This window comes from Natrix helvetica (genome assembly GCF_964273705.1).
Source record: "Natrix helvetica genome assembly, chromosome: 1".
Lineage (NCBI taxonomy): Eukaryota > Metazoa > Chordata > Lepidosauria > Squamata > Natricidae > Natrix > Natrix helvetica.
The window spans coordinates 34300452-34315207 of NC_138548.1; the positions used below are offsets into that span (position 1 = coordinate 34300452).

At 36.4% G+C, this 14756-nt stretch overlaps 1 protein-coding gene across 1 annotated transcript in view; it reads left to right on the plus strand.

Annotated features, from left to right (window-relative positions):
- SYNE2 (spectrin repeat containing nuclear envelope protein 2) overlaps positions 1-14756 on the plus strand; it is a 237739-nt gene that overhangs the window by 159525 nt on the left and 63458 nt on the right. The window contains exons 76-84 of the mRNA XM_081935674.1: positions 1181-1342; positions 1816-1947; positions 2892-3088; positions 4078-4210; positions 5767-5949; positions 7239-7382; positions 8306-8482; positions 9534-9689; positions 14462-14611. Of these exons, the coding sequence (XP_081791800.1) occupies positions 1181-1342; positions 1816-1947; positions 2892-3088; positions 4078-4210; positions 5767-5949; positions 7239-7382; positions 8306-8482; positions 9534-9689; positions 14462-14611 (1434 nt within the window). The remainder of the gene's footprint in view (positions 1-1180; positions 1343-1815; positions 1948-2891; positions 3089-4077; positions 4211-5766; positions 5950-7238; positions 7383-8305; positions 8483-9533; positions 9690-14461; positions 14612-14756) is intronic.

Here is a 14756-nt window from a genome sequence, read left to right on the forward strand (position 1 = left end):
ATGTTTATTTTTCATTTAGAGTTTTTAATGCAATCATCATAAATGAGTAGAGGTAATTTTATAGGGAGAGGAGGGGTTGTTGCTGTTATGTGTAATCATAACATCTATCCCGGGCTATAATTACTTTACTGAAAATAAAATATAGCCTTGGTAATGAAGATGAAAATTTATAGACTGCCCAGGAGAACATTTGAATAAACACAAGTTGATTCCTACTTAATTTTTCTGAATGTAAACTTAGGGGAAATAGTTACCTCTATTTGGCATCAAATTAAGAAGGCTGTAATTGTTTGCATGTTGCATATGGAAATATCTCTTATTTAAAATGTTATGAAAAGTATAGTTTGATTACTTAACTGAATAATTACCGATAGCAAAGAAACGCTCCACATTTCATTTTGGATTCAGTCGGATAAAGAAATAAAGCTCTTTAAACAGATGAGAACTTGCTTTGTTCCAAGCCAGATTATGATTTAAATTCAACTATGTTACCAGAATAACATTATCAGTTCTACCATAAGGTCCAGTTCTTCCACCAATTCTTCCACTCTTATCCAGATGTTCTGCCCCAATTTACCCATCAGTTTCTGGGTCTACTTTCTTTCCTTGATTTTTGGGTATATACCAATGACTAGGATAAGGGGAGCAAGGTGTATGAAGCAGGAAGCAGCCATATAAAGATGAATAATAAAATAAATAAATATAATTTTAGCACTGATTCAAATCTCATAAATTTTGGAAAGGGTATCTAAAAAGATCCCTTTAAAGGAAATATTATAGTTTTTTCCTAGGATTTGCATCTGCAAGCCCAGAAATTTTTTACTTGTTTAGCAAATGACCAACAACTTACCTATTCTTGTAATATTTAACATACGAAGAATATTGGCATTCTTGGTTGAGTTGTAACAAATACCATTGTCTACCATTTTGCCATTTTTAATGCTGTTAAAAAATAGATCTCTATGTATTTGTTATATTTGCTGTTGGTTAAAGTTTGAAGGAATGAAGGAGGATTGGGTTTTTTTTTTTTTTTTTGTATTATTGAAACATCCAGAGCAGGCGCATGTAGCAGAAACATTTTAACTTTATTTATGCTCTTAAAAGAGAAGTGTGTTCTTTTTGAATAATTATTTTGCGAATATAATTATCTGTACTTATGTTCCTTTTCTTTTTTGAACAGAGCTTTTTCTGTAAACTGAACGGCCATATGCTTCTTGTACAAAAAGTGGCAGCTTCAATATTACAAAACAGGGAGAAATACTGGAAGGACATGGTAGAGAAGATCCAATCATTGGAAGAACAGGCTATTCAACAAGGAACCCATTTGGAAAAGGTTTTACAGGTCAGAGAGTAAAATAGAACAATGTGAAATAGGTTCAGACAAGTCTGTTGCACTCAGCTTCTAACCCAGAAGTTAGAGTACATTTATTTAATTTTAATAAATTGTACATAATTTATCCAAACTCAAAACTGGCTTGATACTGCTACAGCACACAACTTTGGATTGATTTAGCTGGGGTTTCTTTATATCTCAATAAATGATAAAATTGAAATATTTTTGTGCTTGCATACCCATTAAATAATCTACCATGTTGAGATTCAAGGTAATATTTGTATTGGAAAAATAAAATACATTTGTTTATGTTGGATACAACAGCCTTCCCAATTTGGTACCTTTATGATGTATCAGACCATAACTCCCATTGCCCCCAGTATAGACCTATATGTTTGGAAGAAACCGGTTAAAGAAAATCATTTTATACAACCAGTTTACTACTGGTTTCGGGAGCTACTAACAAGCTCTTCATCTTACAGGACTGGATAGCCTTTGATGAGAACTATGTTTCATTCTGCCAAAAATTGGAGGCTCTTTCACCCACAGTGCCTTGCGTGGCTTTAGTGGAAGAGACAGAAGAAAGAGTAATGGAAAGGACTCAGCTTCTCCAGGTATTGACTTAACCCTAGATTGTATAACTTCCATTGTAACTATGGCCATTATTGAACAAAACACTGTATAAAAGCTAATATTTGAATAATGTTTCCTCTATTTGTAATTAAGGAATTGAAGGTTAAAGACATCTTTAGAAACTTTACTTTGACATTCCATGTAGTTCCATTTAAGAAGGACATTGACAAGCTGGAATATGTCTTGTGGACAGAATCAAGATGATTAGGGGCTGGAAGGAATGGTTAGATATGTTTGGCCTGAAGAGGATAAGACTTTTGGGAGACATGTTAATTGTCTTCTAATTTCTGAAGTGCTGTCATGTGACAAATGGTACACAGTTGTTAAAGAAGGCAAGACAAAAGGAGTTTAAGCAACAATGAAGTAGAATTTAGTTGGACATCAGGACAAATTTTGTGACAGAGAGACCTATTCAACAGTGGCATAGGAAGTTATAGTTTCTGGTGGAGGTTTTTAAACTGAGTCTGGATGGCCAAACATCAAGATTGATATAATAATGTAATTCTGCACTGGGCCATAGGGTGGAATAGCAGATCTCCAAAGTCACTTTCAACTCTTACATTTTGTGATCCACAGGAAACATGACACTCTTCACACCAGTTAGACATTGTGTCAGAAGATGGTAGATGTAAAACAATTATCTTGAGAGAAAGAAACAAGCCAGCAACATATACAGTTTCCTCTTAAGAAAGTGAAAAAAATCTAAATAGAATAAAATAAAGAAATAGATATGGAAGAAGTCATATTTTCCCCAATTAATGCTCATGCAAAAAACTAATTGCAATTATAAAATATGTTGATTGCCAGATTAATGAACACTAATGATAAATAGATGTGCCTTTTTGTGTGAGATTAATAATAATGTGATCTGTTACTTTTCATTTCTAATTTTATATAATTTATATAATTTCTTTGTGTTTCTCAGGAAATCCAAAAGAATATTGAAGGGGAACAGGCTAGATATTATCAAATAGTGAAAGAAGGGAAGAATTTGACAGAACTTCTGAACTGCCCAGGATTGCAATCCAAGATTGAGAAGCTAGAACATCAGTGGGCATCGTTTTCTCAAAGAGTTGACCATGAACTACAAAGGCTTGAGACATTGCACAAACTCTTGTCCAGGTAGGAGTTATGTTTGCTTACTTTTGAAGGTCAGCTTCCCTCACCTGGTACTCTCAATAGACATAATTCACATAATTCCCTAGCAATCATGTTCAAAATCTGAAAATGACAAGTTGGGAAAGTAGACCAGTTCTAAAAAGCCCCCACCCACATACAGTATAAATATCAAATGGCTACCAAGTACCTAATAACATCGAGACTCATACTTAGTTGGCCCCTAATTTGGGGGGGGGGAAGAACTTTCTAAAGGTGAGATGAATTAAGGCTTGTCATATATGGGAAGGGTCAATTAGGGCTTATCATATATCGTAGGGGAGATCACTCCAGAGAACAAGAGCAACCACAGAAAAGGGACAGTTTCTTAGGATGACAACATTGAAAAGAAAGAACATGGAGCATGCCCTCCCTGTGGGAATATGTTCTTGGCAGGCAATCCCTCAAGTAATCTAACCCTATGCCATGTGAAGCTTTATAAGTAATAAGCAGTAACTTAAATCATACCCAGAAGCCTATCAGAAGACAATGCAGCTTGTCATCTGTTATATAGACTTAAAGAGGAAACTACTCATAACTAGTTGTGCTGTTGCATTCTGGGTGAATAGAAGCCTTCAGATCACAATAATCCAGTCAGAAGTATATCAAGATGAATAACCCTAACCAGGATTGGGTACAACTGGCATACAAGGATATCTGAACATCTGTTAACAGATAGCATATGGGAAAAACAGCAAGAGAGAAATAACTGAGGTTATCTAAAGAGTGAGAGAGAGTAGACATTTTATATTTTCATTGCTTTCGTGTAGGACTAGCAAACCTATACTCCTCCAGATATAGCCCCCAAATTCCATCTGCCAGGATGCTCATTAATAATCTGCTGATTATTAATTGCCTTATAAGCCTGTTACCAGTCAGAAACATGGCGTTTTGCGGGATCTGTAGTGACTTATTGATTTTAATTCCTGATTTGTTTTCTTTTGTTTTTCCTAAAGTTACAACAAAGACTCAAGGGAGCTCAATGTCTGGTTGGAATCTGCTCAGCAAAATGTGAACTATTGGAAGGAGCAGTCTCTTAATGCATCTCAGGACCTGAATACTGTCAGGAACCATATTCAGAGTTTGCTTGTAAGTTAGATAGTGTTTATGTAGCAGAGACTGATTTAGAAATACAAGGACAGTCTTGCCATCTAATCTAATTGCCTCCAATACAGGCCTACCATCTCTCTAAAGAGCTCAATGCCTATTAGTCAAAGATGTTTTTTTAAGTTTTGTTGCTAAGAACCATGAATAAACATACAGTATGTATTTATATAATGCTATTTTGTGAAGTCATCTTCAAGCCATTAGACTTCCTTTTCTAATCTATCTCACAGGATAAAGCTTGGTTCACTGCATAACACTCATGCAAAGGCTAGATTTGCACACTATAATGTGATTTGTTTAGTGTGATTTGTTAAGGCTGGGTGAATAACTGTTGCATTTTATGGTAACAAATCACAGTTCAAAATCATGGTTTGTTACTGACTATAGTTGTGACGTGACATGATTTTGGTATGCAGAGATGTAGGAATTATTTATAATTTTCTGGATTATTCCTGATTTGGTATGACAGTTTGTCTCATGCAAACCTCTAACTAAACCACAAAGATGCAAGGCAAATAAGAGAAAATAAAGGGAGATTGTTTCAAGTCAGTCATAATTGTTTACAAGGTTGACAGTTCAAAAAATTGAGCTTAAAACAAACATTGACTTAATGTGATATTTGAATGTAGCCTCAAAGCCCTATTTACTGAGTCAATCCTTCTATAGCAGGGGTGTCCAAACTTGGGAACTTTAAGACTTGTGGACTTCAACTCCCAGAATTCCCCAGACAGCCATGCTGGCTAGGGAATTCTGGGAGTTGAAGTCCACAAGTCTTAAAGTTCCCAAGTTTGGACACCCCTGTTCTATAGTTTTCTCCAGACCACCCCCCACCCCCGCCTTTACCTTTACAGATAGCAGGTGGATTCTCTTTTATGCAGCTGGTTGTGTCATTCACAACCAACATATGGGAGTAAATTATAATCTATCCAGACAAGAATCATTTCTGAATTTAATGTCTAAGTATAATTACTGTTGGAAGATAACAGGTAGACCCAGTAGTTATTTTATATAATATTGCAAAGAACAATTTCTCCTCTCATCTTTCATAGCTGTTACATTTTTGTGTTTTAGCCCTCATTCTTGCAATTTATCTTTGACTTTGTCGTCTGAAGGACTTTCTCATCTCGCTTCCACTTGGTCCCTACTATCATTAGTCACCTATCTGTCGAGAGGGCAGACAAAAATATAATATGTAAATGGCAAATGTCAATACAGAAAGTTTGAACCTGTGTCTAATTGACCTAAGTGTACTTTTCCATCTAAACCTTCAGTACTGTTTTTGGGTGCTCTAAAATGTAAAATATAAAAAGTAAACCATGTTGAGCAAAAGTTTGGACTTTGGCCTCCTCAGTCTATTCCCAGCTCTGTCCAGAATACCTAACTACCGTAGTGCTTGGATTATTCTTTTAAAAAGTGAAAAAAGAGAACAATATTTTATCTCAGTTTAAAATGGTTTCATAATTTAATATCATTAACATGCTTTTTTAATGCAACATTTTCATGCATACCAATTTTTTTTATTTTGTATGTTTCTTCAGGAATTCTCCAAAAAAGTCGATGATAAATCCTCTTTGAAATCTTCTGTCATAAGTACTGGAAATCAGCTGTTGCTTATTAAGGAATCTGATGATGCAAAGTTCCGCTCAGCTTTGGCAGACTATGAGCAGAGATGGACCGACCTGGTTGTTCAATTGCCAGGCATCCAAGAGAAGTTTCACCAGGTAAAAAGCAAAGCTACTAGGCATGAAGAACTTGGAAGACTGCCATAGTTATTAATTGCATACTGCAGAACATTACATAGATCTGCTCTTTCTCTCTTTAAATTTTATTTATCTCCTTTATCTATGGTGAATCCATCATTCTGAAGTATTAAATACTACCTGAAAATAAGACAGGTCTTTTGACTCCTGAAATAAGTGCTTGGCTTTATTTTCGAGGAAGTCTTATTATTTTTGAGGTCAGGAGACAGCAAGTGTGGTCACCTCATGGCTGCTGCTGTGTTGCAATATTTTCGGGGATGGTTTATTTTAGCGCATGCGTTCAAAAGCCCAATTGGGCTTATTTTCCAGGGAGGTCTTATTTTCAGGGAAACCATTCTTGCTTGTGATACTGTTTACAAGCATTTGTATAAAACTCAAGGATGTTAATTCACAATTGTCCATTAAAAAGTTTGACTGAAATTGTTCAATATTGTTCTTTATCTTTGACTTGTAAAATAGCAAATGTCTCAGCACTTTAAAACATATTAGACAATCCTTAACCCCTTCAATAATCATTTCAGAGATATTTCCTTACCAGATTTCTCGAAATCTCCAATAACAATAGACTGCCTTCACTGGAAAAGTTCTTAAAAATTCAGGAAGATATTTAGAGATGTATCTGTCTTGAAAATAGCCCATGTTGAATGGTATTGCAAAGTCAAACATCAGCAACTGAACAGCGGGAAATGTTTTATGACACTTTGCATTGTGTCGTCAAGTGTTTTATGGTAATTTTAGGTCATAAAATATTTTACAAAATTTGCCCGATTTCAATTTCATGGGAGTCACGGGTTCTGGATTTTAGGCCCATTATGTAAGTTAGTCCATGACCCTTATTTCAAAAATTGTTGCCCTGCTGTGCACTGTTTTGCCCAGTTAAATATTACAGACAGGAGAGTGTAGCATATAATTCCTGTATAGTTGTGGGAGAAGTAGGTAAGATGATGACATGTGCATCATGATTTTCTCATGTGAATAACGTAAGCTATTGGAATCTATTGCCAAGTAGCTTTTATTTGCCTTTTAGAACTTCCTACTTCTCCCACAGTTATGAAAAATGCCCATTACAAAATCACCAAAAATGCATAGCACAGTTCGTCATGTGTCTTCCAAGTAATAAATGAAAAAGATTCCATAGGAAAATACTTCTAACTTCTGCCTAATATTCTGCCTTTATCTTTAAATATCTTAGAAAATACATTAGATTTTGTTCCTTAAAAAATAAGTATAATGGTATAATTTTCTGACAGCTCCAGATGGCAAAATTGCCATCTTATGAAGCCATCACAGAACTGAATGCCTGGATGAATTGCATAGATCAGCAAAGAAGAGATGAGGTTGCAATTAATTTGCAAAGTTCTGCCAGCTTGAAAGACCTTCTTAGGAGGTACAAGGTAAGTGAGACCGTATAAGTTCTAGAAATGGTTTCATTTCCTTTGGCCAAAAAATAAAATAATATAAATCCAAATAAGGAATCATACTATGTGGTCTGTTTGAGTCAACTGAGATCAAGAGAAAGGGAACTATATACAGTAGGTAAAATCAGGCTTCTAAATATCTGGAATCTCTATGCAATGTTTTCTTCTAGAGTTTTCTTTCCACTTCTAGAGATCTATTATAGAGTTAATCTGTGGTAAAATAGGGGCCAATACATCTGTCAAAATGTTGTCAGGTTTTTTTTTCTACAGAAGGCTTTTCAGCCTTTCATTTTGTCTATATGACCAAATGTTTTCCCCTTTTGGAGAACTTTTGTATTTAATTCATTAATATTATCATGCAAATAAAGCTAGACAGGTAGTGCTAATACTGTCACACAAATATTTGTCAATGTCTTTAAATGGAATCATTATTTTATGGATCACACATAGGAGGAAAATGAGTTGGGGGGGGGGGGAAAGAGGCAAACTGAAGCCTACTTATAAGATCTTTATAGGAAACTTGTCTCTCAGGGAGGAGACTGCATCCAGCAATATATTGGCAGCAATATAGAAGCCATTTGCCTTTCCTTCTCCCAAGATGTTTTTTCAACTGAACTCACAATCTCTTCCCAATTTGATGACTTCACAGGTGTATTGTACTACAACTTCCATCGCCCCCACTAAAATGATCATTATAGGCAGTTACACTTTTTAAGTGCCCATGATCATTATGCTCTTTAACTATGAGCAAGGGACTTGGCCATACAATTAGGAGTTATTATAGCTCTGAGCATCTATCCTGTTGTCACTTACAGCAGAATCGGTTATAAAGGAACAAAATTGTATTTGCTGCATAGAAAACATGCTTCTTTTGACAGAGCTGTATTTTACGTTTCTAGGATTATGTGATGGAAATGAACTTTAAACAATGGATAGTTGATTATGTGAACCAGTCACTACTACAGTTGACACCTTGTGATGTTGAAAGCAAGCGTTACGAGAGGACGTCATTTGCAGAATGTCTCGGGGAATTGAATATGAATTGGCACCATTTGCAAGGGACTCTGAATGAAAAGGTTTGAATGTCCTTTAGAACCTTTTGCGGAGAATGTGAGTCAACTTCAGATGCACCTAGTAGAAGATCGCCCATCCACCACAGATTCACTGCTTTGTTCTTTGTACTGCAGAGAACTCTTAAGAATGGCAGTTGTGGTCTACCTGGAAAGGCTGCAGTTGGAGAAATCAGGCAGAGAGGTCCATGCAAGTCGTCTCCACCCAATTTGTGATTTGCCTACATTCACAGCTGCTCACCGGACAGAAGCCTATCATGGTGGCATTCCTGTCCCATCTGCAAGGTCTGATGCTGTTCAGATCTGCATCAGGGATTAGAAATGAACAAGGATTCCCCAGGCAGCTCTAAAGCCAGCAGGAACAAAAGCAAATATGGATTTAGTTCTCATCTACCTACCTTAGGGATGCAGTGGCTCAGTGGCTAAGAGGTTGAGCTTGTCGATTAGAAAGGTTGGCAGTTCGGCAGTTCGAATCCCTAGCTCTGCGTAATGGAGTGAGTGTCCGTTACTTGTCCCAGTTTCTGCCAACCTAGCAGTCCGAAAGCAAATAAAAGTAGAAAAAAAAGGAACCATCTTTGGTAGGAAGGTAACAGTGTTCCGTGCGCCTTTAGCCATGCTGGCCACATGACCATGGAGATGTCTTCGGACAGCGCTGGCTCTTCAGCTTTGAAGTGGAGATGAGCACCGCCCCCTAGAGTCGGGAATGACTAGCACATATATGCGAGGGGAACCTTTACTTCCCTAATCCATAGATCTTAGTAAGCCTACATTATACCCATGTTGGTTTATGTCACTGTCACAGCAGCCAGCCAAGGGATAGGAATAATACAATGACAAAACAATCATTTCCAATTAAGTACAGTCATTTAAAGTTACTATTTGGAGGTGGTCTAAGGCTTTCTTCTGTTATATCTGAGTCCAGAAACTGCTAAAATAATAAATTAAAATATGAGGCACTTTATAGCAAATATTCTTTCTACCGTTCTTATTGCCATAAACTAAAATTTTCAAAACATTCCTAAATTGTGCAAATAATTACAAATTGTCCTCTATTCAGATAAAGGAGTTGGAGCACATTTTGGAATCTGTTGTTAAAAATGAAAACAAAGTACAATCTTTGGGCAGCTGGCTAGAAGCACAAAGCAGACGGCTAAAACATTTGAAGAGTCCAGCAAGTTCTATTCTTGCACAGGGCACATTAAAAGACTGCAAGGTAAATGTTCATTATTTATTTTTATATATATATATATATATATATATATATATATATATATATATATATATATGTATGTATGTATGTATGTATGTATGTATGTATATTATCTCATTACATTTGAAATGTCAAGTTCATTTTGTTGATGACCTTCAACATTTTAATCCTATCTTTCTATATATATGTGAATTTATCCTTGAAATTCAAAAATAACACAGTAATTGTTCACAACCGGTATGATGAATCAAATCCATTCAAATTTGACCTAATAAAAACAGATCACAATGGAAAACAAAGAAAGGAGGAAAATAAACTAGGATATCTGCTTGTATAGATGGGTCTATAGAATGGTCCCTCAGAGAGTCAGTTTGGTGAAGAAAAAACCTAAAAAATCATTGATCCTAGAACTGCTTTTCAGAAGGGTCTGTCCTGTTTTACTCCCTGATGTAGCTGTAAATGCCCTCCTGGATGGCATGTGCCTGGGAGAAAATGCGGGAAATGGACTTTTTTCCTCCTAGGACTCTCAGTTTCCAGTACAATTAACTGGGCTCTTTTTTTGACTCAGATGGAACTGGAGGGCAGATGAATTTCTTGTTTCACATGTTCTTTAAACTCCTGAATTGAGTTACCGTATTTTTCGGAGTATAAGATGCACCGGAGTATAAGACACACCTTAGTTTTTGGGGAGGAAAATAGTGGGAGAAATCCTGCCATCTGGCTAGCATCCTTAGTCTGGTCAACTTCAGCAGATAAGTTTGCTGGTTTTGAGTGCACGCACGCTTTTTATCCCCTGGTTGGGGATAAAAAAAACAGCTTTTAAAGCACAGCTGATTGATTGTCAGAGAGAGAAGCAATGAGAAAAGCGGGGGAAGCATGGAAGATCGCGTCACTCGCTAGCACCTCGTTAGGGCTGAAAAACAGCTTCTAAAGCACAGCTGATCATTGGAGGGAGAAAAGCATTGGAGGAAGAAAAGCAGGCAAAGCACGGAAGATCGCGTCACTTGCTAGCACCTCATTAAGGCTGAAAAAAAGCTTCAAAAAAAGTTACATTCAGAGTATAAGACGCACCCAAATTTTCAGCCTCTTTTGGGGGGGGGGGAAGTGTGTCTTATACTCTGAAAAATATGCTATATAGAAGTTTGTAGAATAACTAGTATGCTGCCAATACATTACTTTGTTTCTCTTACTTCTGAGAATGTAAGGACATAAAAAGAGCCCTACTGAATCAGATCAAAACCAGTTGTGTGTTTCACACTCTGGCCAATCAGACGTATATACAATTCCCAATTTCCCAGGACTATTGCATGTACTGGAGGTGTTCTAGAATCTTCAAGAATAGTAACTATTGATAGCCATACCCCTAATGAATTGGTTTATCCTCATTTAGGTTGATGGCTGTCACATGGTCCTAGCCCAATAGCTTATCTAGTATATTACATTGGCTTTCTCTGAACAGCACTGACTCATTGATGAAACCACTGAGATTTTCTCATAGCGAAACCTGGAGCAAAATTCCTTTGACCCTAATATATCTAGAGGATACCATGTTGAGGAAGATTGTGTTACTCTCAAAATAATAGTGGTAAATCATATTTGCTGTGTTTTTCTTGACTCCTTCCTCTTACAAGGTGCAACGTTTATTTTTTGCTTTATTGCTATGGTTACCCCATTCTTCTACTATACTCAAACTGAAAAGTAACAGTAATTTTGCTATTTATTCTCTGCAATGTTTTATTGAGCTCTGGAGCATTTTCCTTTTTTCTAGCTGAGAGATGCAGATTCATTCCAACTAGCCAGTAAGAGACTTTGTAAATAAATAAGGGACAGATTGAAACTCTCTTAGTGAGCAGGTACACACACCAGGGGATAGAAGAAGGGAAACCAAGAAGTTAAATAAAACCAGGAAGAATTTTTCAAGATTTTAAAAGAAAACTTTAAAAATGAACAAGAGATATTTCCCCACCTCCAATCTTAGCCACATTTATAAATAAGCATACAGTATATATCACAGTTTATATTTAAAAAGTAAGATCATGGCCTACGTAAATTACTTAATTTGGATTTTGTACTTAATTTACATAAAAATACTGCTGTTTCTTATTAAGGGGGACAAGTATCATGCCAACATACTTCTAATATTATTCTTTGCTAATAAAATTATGCACGTAGCTTCTCTAACTTAGATTTCCTAATGCCAGATGAACTCAGAAGGTGTCTAAACTATGCGGATGCTTGGCGGTTCTTTCCTGATTGTAGTTGTCTTTCCTTCTTACATGTATAGTCCACCTTACATGCAAGTAGAAAAGGGCAGTATCTGTATTTTCACCTGTTTTGCCTTCATCACTACTCCTGTGTTATCAGCTAGGCTAAGAAAGAGTGACCAGACCTGGTTCAGGAGTAAGCAACTCTTTCAGACAGCAATTATCAAAAGCATAATGGTAAAGATAGAGGATTGGAATTTAGAAGACTCCTCTTCAAGTCATAGAAAGCCAGTCTGGAGTGGTAGATTAGGTTTTACACTATAGAAGGGAGGAGCCCTATACACACCACCTCGAATTCTTCAATTACACAGGTTTGTTGTTCTCTGCAAAAATTGGAGGAAGTACTATGTATAATCCCATAAAAGAGATCTAGTTCTTGTTTAATAGACATTTTTACTAAGGATTTTTTTCCAAGGATGGGGGATTTAAGTTAGATATGTACTGAGCCATGGTGGCGCAGTGGTTAGAATGCAAGCTACTTCTGACTGCTGGCAATTTGGCAGTTCAAATCTCACCAGGCTCAAGGTTGACTCAGCCTTCTATTCTTCTGAGGTTGGTAAAATATGTTGGGGGCAATATGCTGACTCTCTAAACCAATTAGAGAGGGCTGCGAAGCACTGTGAAGCGGTATATAAGTGCTATTGCTATTGCTACACCCATATTGAATTTCTCAGGGCGGGAAACAGAATAATAAAAGCAAACTGAAGTGACAAGAGAAAATATTCTAGGACATATTGAGAGACTACATAGTAAAACTCCCCAGGTCGTGATGACATCCACCTGAGAATTTAAAAGAGTTCAAATTAAAATTACTGATCTAGCCAAAATATGCAATTTGTCTCTCAAATCAATCTCAGTGACAGAAGACTGAAAGATAGCTAATGTGATACCTATTTTTAAAAAAGGACTTAAGTGAATTCTTATCAATTATAGACAAGTCAACATCATGTCTATTCCAGGAAAATTTGTAGAAATGGTTGTCAACAGGAAAAAAATACTAAATATGTAGCAGAATAAGTCTTGCTGAAGGAAAGTCAACATACTGTAGATTCCATAAAGAGACACTTGCTGGTGAGATGGGCGGAATATGCCTTTAATAAATAGATAAAGGTAAATTTTGTGTCTCAGCTCTCTTAGAGTGTTTTAAAATGCTAACAGGCATGTAGATGAAAGTGAACCTGCTGACTTTGTATATTTCGATTTTCAATAAACCTTTAACCATGTTTCCCATCAAAGGCTCCTAAGAAATTTAGTGGCATCATTGCTTGTCCTTTTATGAATTGCTAACAGAATTCAAAATGTAAAAATAAATGGGCAACTCTGTCAATCTAAGTACTTAACTGCCATAATTCCCTTAAGGTAACTTTCCCCAGCTTTTCTGGCTTTGTGGACCAGTGGGGGAGGGGAGGAATGGTTCTGTGTGAGTGGCAGTACGCGTGTGCTTCCCCCCCCCTCACTTCCACAGCCCAGTTTCAAATGGGCCTCGGCCTGGTACTGGATCACCATGGATTGGAGATCCCTACCTTAAAGATCTGTAATGACACCAGTCATTTTTTGTTTGCTTGCTCATAAATGAACTTCATGCAAGTTTGAATATAATAATAAAATACTTGGAATAAAAACTGAGGGTGATTGTGGAGATATGTATAAGGAACTCATTACACTGAATTAATAGTCACCTAAGTGGCAGTTATGTTGCACTTTGCAGCTAAACTACACCTTCCCCTGGATTTCGTATATGCTGAGCTGTCTATATCTAATCTGGAAAAATATTGGGGTCAAAGATCAATAAGATTTTTGAATCAGTGTTCAGTGTGGAAAAGACAAATTCCATGTTAGGGATCATTAGGAAAAGATTGAAAATAACACAAACCCACAGCCTGTCTCCTTCTGGAACACCGTGGATGCATTTGGAAAGGATATAACATAATTGGAAAAAAGTACAGAAAAGGACAATCAAAATTATTGATGGCCTTCCTAATGACAAAAGACTGCCTGGAACTCTTCAGTTTAGATAAAAAGGAGCTGTGACGGGTAGTATAGGATCAATTTGGACAAAGCCTAAAGAAAATGGATAAGTGAACAAAACTTGTCTTTTTCTCAAAGCAGTGAGACCAGGAGTATCCATTGAAACAAATTTGAAAAGATTTAGAATGGGGAAAAGAGAGCACTTATTGATTATTATTAACCTGTAGGGTTACATGATATTGAACCTGTATATTACAGTTTTAAGGGTGGATTAGATACATACATACATACATACATACATACATACATCTATATTTACTGTATATCTCCCCCCCCCCCTTTCCCTCCTCTCTCTCCCAGTTGTGCTATGCTTATGTTGTTCTTAAGTTATTTAACAAAAAATTCTGTTCTGTTTAATTTAAAATGTTACTTTGGGTTGATCTTTAGAAAATATGCCCCATGTTCTAATGTTAAATGTTGATTTCAACCCTTCCTAGATTGTACTCAAAGAATAATGTCTTTCCTCTTATGCCTATTTATCAGGTGATAGAAAATCAGCTTGCTGTGAAGTCTAAGGAAGTGGAACTACTGAAAAACAATCTCACAGCTTTAAAGGATTGTGGTGATGCTGCCAAGAAAGTAGGGTTCACAACCACAGATTTGGCTGAAATGAGAACTAGCATTATCAATCAGGTTGATATCTTTATTTTTGGCTATGTGTAAAGAATTAGTGACTTGTTAAATGTCACCCAGTGGTTTCTTTCCCAGCTAGGATTTGAAACCATTCTATACAAAGATGGTGTCTTTGAAGGCAACATTAGATATCTATATTCTAAAA